General features: G+C 36.5%; 1 protein-coding gene across 1 annotated transcript; it reads left to right on the top strand.

Moving 5' to 3' along the window:
- The first annotated feature begins 3,965 nt into the window (after positions 1-3,965).
- LOC111895352 (SWI/SNF complex subunit SWI3A) lies at positions 3,966-7,167 on the top strand. Its single transcript, XM_023891433.3, has 7 exons — positions 3,966-4,170; positions 4,256-4,812; positions 4,943-5,602; positions 5,719-5,855; positions 5,959-5,993; positions 6,625-6,767; positions 6,848-7,167. The coding sequence occupies exons 1-7, from the start codon at positions 4,071-4,073 to the stop codon at positions 7,043-7,045; spliced, it is 1,830 nt and encodes a 609-aa protein (XP_023747201.1). The 5' UTR covers positions 3,966-4,070; the 3' UTR covers positions 7,046-7,167.
- The last annotated feature ends 590 nt before the right edge of the window (positions 7,168-7,757 follow it).

Genomic DNA, 7,757 nt, shown 5'->3' with positions numbered 1-7,757 from the left:
GTTGAAAGATAAATGCTCAATAGCACATTTGAAGCAAATGTGCTCAAAGGGTGTATGATTTCATGGGCATTGACAATGATGACAATGGTGGTACAAAAATATTTCTCTTCCCAATGGAAAAGGGTCACCCAAAGTCAAACAGTTTTATCGTATGGTAAAGAGAAAAAGCTAGTTCTGAGATAGTTCCATGTCTTAACCCCAAAGAGACAGTATGTTTCTATTTCCAATTGAAGGGACATTTGTTGCAAAGTAGCCCAAAGTACCTGAAAGATCTCATATATAGTGAAGTCAAGTTGTGTGACTCTACTTCACGTACACCCATTATCTAGCTCCATTAGACTTTTAATGCATCATGTGATGATCACATTTAATGTTATTGCAGGATCTAAGAGAAAAAAAGAAGCTTAAGCAGAATGAGCTAAATCTGATCATGGGAAATAGACTTTGGTCACATGGTTCGATGATCAAAATTTTGAGCTACTAATTAGGAGTTAGGATAATTTAATAGATTGTTATTGCTCTTAGAAGATGTATAGAAACATAGTTTCTATTTTATGTGTTGTAAGGAAAAGTTCCAACTTCTAGATTATTTTCAATAAAAGTGAAAATTTGGTTTCTCTGGTTGCCTCATTATATATTTACTTGCAATGACATTTATGAAAGTATTGGTTACATTTCTAATATTAGCAATATTAATTGTGGATTTGATTATTATGATATCGCTTGTGACATTGTCATACCTGACCAAGTGAAAAGAATTCTCATGTAGCACCTGGTTCCTGGTACGTATGACCTATCTAAGTATTTTACATTTTTAGCCTTGGACTCGGCGAGTTGTAGGCCCGACTCGCCGAGTAGAGTTGGGATATTAAGCACGTTTAAGTTGGCGACTCGGCGAGTCCCCCCTGTCTGGATGAAACCCTAATTTCAAGGGTTTACACCCTATTTAAATCAACCTTATGCGCCCCAAGCCCGACTCCTTCACCCTCAGAGCTCCTTGTATCGACCTAACCCCCTTTTCTTGTGAGATTGAAGTGTTTTGGTGTGATTTCTTGAAGATTTTGAGAGAAGAAGGAGAGTAGACCAAGAGGAGAATAAGGAGGCCAGATATCTTGGTGTTATTTCATAGATTCATTGAGGTATAACTCAGTTTCCTTCTGTTTTTATGCTTAAAGTCCCTTAGAACACTATTAAAGTCCTTATTGAACCATTTTCCAAGCTTAATTATGGATTAGGGATTGTAATGAGTTGATTAACCTCTAGATCTAGGCTTGTTTGAGCTCCAGAAGCTCATATCCATTTTAGCCTTTATTAAGCCTTAAATCCCCATCCTGTGCATGTATACACGTAAAGTTGGAAAGTTTACGTGTAAAACCTACCCTAAGAGCCCAGATTTATGTATGGTATGAGCTGGATTCAAGCAGAATCGAGTATATAGTAATTGCATGTGAACGACTCGGCGAGTCGTTCGTCGGACTTGGAGAGTCGAGTCGCGAGTCCCCGAGTTTTCCCCTTTTTCGTGTTTGCTGAGTGGAGTTGTGAGTCATGGGTGGACTCAGTGAGTCGGAAGCCAGACTCATCCATGGAGGGACTTGGCGAGTCAATGCCTTGACTCGGCGAGTCCAAGGCAATCTTCTTACCTCAAGAACAGACTCGGCGAGTGGTTCATGCAACTCGGCGAGTCGCAGCTTAAAGTGTTCATCGGATGAAGATGAACTCGACGAGTTGTTCATGCAACTCGGCGAGTAGGATGAAGGACTTTTGGTCATCAGTTTAAAAGGAGAACTCGACGAGTCAATGCCTGACTCGACGAGTAGAGACGGGATTAAGGACAATCGAATGGGCAGGGACTCGACGAGTTGGCAAGTCAACTCGGCGAGTCGGGTCAACTGGAAGTTGACTTTGACTTGGACTTTGACCTGGTCAAGGGTAAAATGGTCATTTTACCCTAAGTACAACTAGCAATGTTTAACTGAACGTTTTCTGGGAATTATAGCTGGAGGACTTCCGGAACAGCAGCAACAGCAGTAGACAGTCAGTTCCCGCTCAAATCAGCAGCTACTTTGAGGTGAGTTGCCTTCCAGTAGCAGTGGGTCTACGACCACAATGCCGACCCACCAGTAGGAGTTGTGTGTTAGATGATTGTCTTTGTGATATTCATCTAGGTTTGCTATCACCTGATATGTTATGTGCTAGCATGATATGTTATATGTGATAGTCGTAGAGTTCGGTTGTTAGGACCGAAGGGTAGTTCAGACACCCCATACATGTCTGATAATGTGTTATGTTATGATATATGTGATAGTAGCAGTAGGGGTGAAATAGTCCCCAAGGATTGGTTGTTAGGACCGATGGGTAGTCAGCACCCCATAATGGCTTGACACGGGTGGGACGACACCGCATAATGGTTGCACGGGTAGTCGGCACCCCAGAATGGTCGTACCGGGTAGTCAGGCACCCCATAATAGCCTGGCAGTATGTATGTTATGTGATTGTATGGTATGTGGTATGATGGGGGAACTCGCTAAGCTTCGTGCTTATAGTTTACAGTTTTGGTTTCAGGTACCTCTTTGTCGAAGGGGAGGGAGCTGGCGCGGTAGCGGCACATCATACACACACATTGTTTTCCGCATTTATGGGATTGTTCTGGGATTTATACTCTGACATTTTGATTGATTACATTTTTTGGTTTTCAGACATAGTATATGTTCTCGAAATGGTTTGATCAGACAATGTTTATTTGCAAATGATTTTACTAAATATTTATTGAAAAATGAAATTTTTTGGACGTGAAAAATGGGTCGTTACATCTCATCACCAACTGGACATATAGTTGGTAATCTACAAGTCGTATTGTATAGTATATGTGAATATTGTTCATTTGAGAACTATAACTAATTCATTGATTACATGTTTATGTGAGTCAGGTGAAAGACTAATGGATCTAGTACACGTTGATATGGATTATTTATATCCACCACAAAGGACGATAACTCTATTCGTCATAATTTTCTGATGTTTCAATAAATATGGTTGTGTTTATAATATTGAACATAATTTTGATACTTAGAAAAGATTCAAAAAGTAGTAGGACGAATAAGAAGAATTTATTAGGCATAAAGATCAAAGCTTATCCAATCTGCAAGGAAATAAGAGTACTTTAAGTATCATTTTATGTGATCATCTTAATGATTGAGGAACAATATCACAATTTATCCTCGAAGAACATCTTAGTACAATTTTATGACTAAGAAAAGGAATCAAATATTGTTGGAATAGTTCAATCAAGAGAGGAGTCATACATTGTTTCTAGTCGAGTTTTAGAGTCATGCTATAGTTACTACAAATCATATCTTGAAATTTATTTCAAACTAAGAAGGTTTATAACACCTTGTGAAATGTGGAGTAATAATAATTTCTTACTATAACGGATTTAGAATTGGAGCTGTGATGTTTTCGTTAAAACAAAAGATAAATTGAGACTAGTTCTATGAAATGTTTTCTTGTCGGGAATCCATGCAAACTTTTGAATATTTGTTTTAGCTCTTTAAGGAATGTTACTTGAAAGAAAAACTCATATGTGTAGAAGTCAATGACAGTCATATTGATCTAGAGATTTTCAAAAGTTAATCGACAGTAAATATTTTAGTTATCACTAACACACGAAGTGAGACCATTATGTATTATTCAATTTTTATGTATTTACATGTATCTAATGTTGCTGTGTGTATATATATATATATATATATATATATATATATATATATATATGAATTACTAAATCCGAATACTTTCAAGTTCTTCCAAGTACCCGCTATTCAGTTTGTTGGCCGAACAAGTACCGAATAACAAATTCTACGATCTTAAGGTCTTTTATATAAATCAAAAAATATAAATTAATCCAATCACTTAAAAAAGGGTCCATTGTAACCCAACGTTTCAAAACTCCGTTGCATATAGACACAACACAAGAGAGCGAAAGGAGTTTACTTTACAATTTACATGGAACGACTCGGCTGACTCAGTTTTTTTATACGAGAGACTCACTCGCTGCAAAATCCATCCCCCAGATGGAGAGCTCACAGTCACACCACCAATTTTTAAAACCATTCCTTCCCGCCGACGATCATCGCTTCGAATTCGAACTCTACACCATCCCCGGTAGCTCCGGTAAGTCCTCTCTCCGTTCTTCTTTTCCCTTTCATGGAAACAAACCCTAACCCTAGTTCAATTCGTTTTTCTCTTTCTGTTTCAGCCTGGTTTTCTTGGGATAACATTCACGAAACCGAGAAAACTTCGCTCAAGGAGTTTTTCGACGGGGCTTCGTTTACTAGAAACCCTAGGGTGTATAAGGAGTATCGAGATTTCATTATTTCAAAGTATAGGGAAGATCCTTCTAGAAGGCTAACATTCTCCGAAGTCCGAAAATCGCTAGTCGGTGACGTCAATTATCTCCTGAAGGTGTTCCGGTTTCTCGAAAAGTGGGGGTTAATTAATTTCAGTGCGCCATCTCCGTCATCGGCGAGCGGTGGTGAAGATAATGATTTGGTTACGGAGGACGAGGAAGGGAGATGGAAAGTTAAGGTGGAGGAAGGGCCTCCTCATGGTGTTAGGGTTGTTGCAATTCCAAATTCGTTGAAGCCTGTTTCATTGCCGACTACTGTTAGCTATATCAATGGCTCTCATCTGGCTGAGAGCGATTTCAAAATGCCACCCCTTTCTTCTCATTCCGATGTTTACCAGGAATTGATCGATTTGGTCTGTGGAAATTGCAAGGAGCTGTGCGAGTCTGGTCATTACGAGTATACAAAGGTTTGATTACTTGATTTGTTTTTTTTTTCTCTGTGTGTATACATGAATTGATAAGATTATTCCATCTTTGATTCAGAAACCATAGTTATCAGATTATCTTTTCAGTTTACATATCTGATTTCATATACAGGACAAAACTTCCATCATTTGCATCAAGTGCTTTGAAAACGGAGCTTATGGGAAGAACAAATCCCTTGATGATTACAAGTTAATCGACTCCACTCCTGACAATAAGAACAATGCCACTCCATGGACAGAAGCAGAAACATTACTTCTTCTAGAATCCGTATTAAAGCATGGAGATGACTGGGATCTTGTAGCTCAAAATGTTCAAACCAAGAGTAAACTCGAGTGTATTTCAAAACTTATACAATTACCTTTCGGCCAACTTATGTTGGGACCCACATATGATAGATTCAGACACCAGGACACCAATATCAATCCAAACAACCAGAAAAAAGGACAAGTATGCCCTCCAGTTCCACCACCTCAAGAAACTAAAGATATTGAACCCGAAAGCAAAATAGAACAAAATGGTGATGCTGATAGTGAAGCTCCCCCTCCAAAGAGAATATGCATTGAACCCATTTCAGATTCTTCACAGATTGACAATAAAGATGAACAAGTGGCACCATTGTTAGTTGCCCATGAAGAACTTAAAGAAAAAGAAAGTCAAGTTTCTGATTTCAAGATTCAGAAGCAGCAAGATGGAGATTTAGAGGACAATTTTGTTGTGAAAAACGATTGTTCTAAAGTAGTCCCCAATGTCAGTCATTCACTTATGCAACAGGTATGTAGTATGTTGCTACTCTATAACCTATTAAACTACTTTTATTATTTGTTTATTTTTTTGCTTAAGAATATGATATGAAGTTATGAAATATTCATGAAAATGGGATCTGTTAGGTTGCTCGCATATCTGCTGTGGTTGGTCCACATGTTGCAGCTTCTGCTGCTGAGGCTGCAGTTACAGCTCTTTGTGAAGAAAATGAAATTCCAAAAGAAATATTTGATAATGAAGAAAATGACAATGAGCCTGAAAGGTTATTTATTATCTTTTTATCACTCTTTTTTAAACCTGTTATAATCAGTCATTTAGTCTGTAAATTGTAACAAATCAATATTTTATATCCTTTGTTTTTTCAGGATTTCTCAAGGCAATGATTCAGAGATGGAATCAGGTACATAAAATAAAAATGAAACAACTGCAAATTTGTAAACAGTTAGAACTTAACCTTAAAATCCCTCTTTTCATGACTTTTTCTACTAAATCATATATATAACCTATCAGATTTTAGAACTTTATACACTAAAGCATGTCTCATAAGAAAATGATTGATATGTAACATGTTTAAAAAAGAGAGATAAAAAGATAAATTTTGAAATCTGGGCTAAAAATGTAATTTCTGTTGGACTAGATTTGTAAATTTTCTAATCAGTCATTTAGTGTATAATGGCAAAAAGTGTAAATTTTTTACCAGATTTGTAATAAAATTTGAAATCTGGGCCAAAAATGTAATTTTTGAAAGTTGGATGACCTGTTGACCGGGTAAAATGGTTAAATTGAATACGATTATCGGTTTTGGGACTTAATTGAATAAATAAAATATATAAAGACTAAATCGATGTAAGGACTTTATTGCAGTTTTTCTCTAAATAAAAAAGAAACAACACCTAACTTTATTGAAAAAAATGACTTTCTATATTTAGCATTTCTTTTTGTATCAAGTAAAAAACATCTGTATATATTTTGTATATAGCTTTCCAGATTAAGTAAAAAAGAAACAACACCTAACTTTACACTGTATACAGAAAAAGGTGTCATACCTTTACCGTTACGGATGAGAGCCACAAGTGCAACCGCGCTTGGTGCCGCAGCCGCGCACGCCAAATTATTAGCAATCCAAGAAGAGAGAGAAGTTGAACGGTTGGTGTCAACCGTAATTAATACACAGGTGGGCCCCATTTTTATTTATTTATAATTCATCATGTTTAAGATAATTGACTAATAGTTATAGATTTTCGGATTGAATAGTTGAAAAAGTTGCAGTATAAGATGGAGTTATTGAAAGAGGTGGAAGTGATAATGGAAAAAGAGTTTAGTCAAATGGCTGAGGTGGAGGAATCGTTGGTGGTGGAGCGAATGGAAGTGGTTGAGAAGGCGGTTGATGGCGGTGTAAGTAGGTGGAGGGATCGGACGGTGGTTAAGTCACAAGTAGAGATTATACTCTAGGTTAATATTTTTTTAATTTAGATTAGTTTTTTTTTGGGAAGTATTGATGTGTAAGAAAATGTAGAATTTGTATGAATGATAGTTTTATATTTGAGGATGGGTAAAGATTTGATTTTAGATGATTTGAATTTGTGTTGATTTTTTGGATGGGAAAATCTAGTGTGTGTGTGTGTGTTTAATTATTTTTTAGTTGAGTTTGAATTATAATAGATGATAAAAAAAAGAGAGCCGAAAAGGTGATTTTATTGATGTAAATAGTTGTGATTTTATTTGTCTATGTTAAAAATAGAAAATCATATTTGTAGTGATGGTTTTTCAGTTTGAAACCAAATCAATATGAATTGTAAATTGTTTCTGGTTTGGCACTTAATTTTGGTTCGGAGAGTTGTTCTAAACCATAATAAGAAATATTTAGGAAGTTAACTATGTATTATTTTTTAGGAACGGAAACACAAATCTCTTCAATATTCTTCTAAAACTATATTACACTAGGATGATGTTCACTATATTAGTCGATTATCACTTCATCACCACAAATGTTTCATGTTAACCATACCGGTTGGTCTTATGGTTCTTTGATAGTTGCTAACCGGGTTAGAGGGTTTTACCGGTTTAGAAGTAAAATGGAACACCAAACATGTGGATTAATGACCAGGTCCAAGGGAGGGGTTGATCAAAAGCAAAATAAAGAACACTTTTGATTAGGAGGGAA

This window comes from Lactuca sativa, chromosome 4 (genome assembly GCF_002870075.4).
Source record: "Lactuca sativa cultivar Salinas chromosome 4, Lsat_Salinas_v11, whole genome shotgun sequence".
In the NCBI taxonomy this organism is placed as follows: domain Eukaryota; kingdom Viridiplantae; phylum Streptophyta; class Magnoliopsida; order Asterales; family Asteraceae; genus Lactuca; species Lactuca sativa.
Note: the sequence above shows the minus strand (reverse complement) of the source record. Positions and strands in the feature narration are given on the sequence as shown.

What these genes read in the sequence shown, in the direction of transcription:
- LOC111895352 (XM_023891433.3), top strand. Translation starts at nt 4,071, where the DNA reads ATGGAGAGCTCACAGTCACACCACCAATTTTTAAAACCATTCCTTCCC. An exon ending in CACCATCCCCGGTAGCTCCG is followed by an intron (nt 4,171 to 4,255) that starts GTAAGTCCTCTC and finishes TTTCTGTTTCAG; the next exon opens with CCTGGTTTTCTTGGGATAAC. An exon ending in GTCATTACGAGTATACAAAG is followed by an intron (nt 4,813 to 4,942) that starts GTTTGATTACTT and finishes TTTCATATACAG; the next exon opens with GACAAAACTTCCATCATTTG.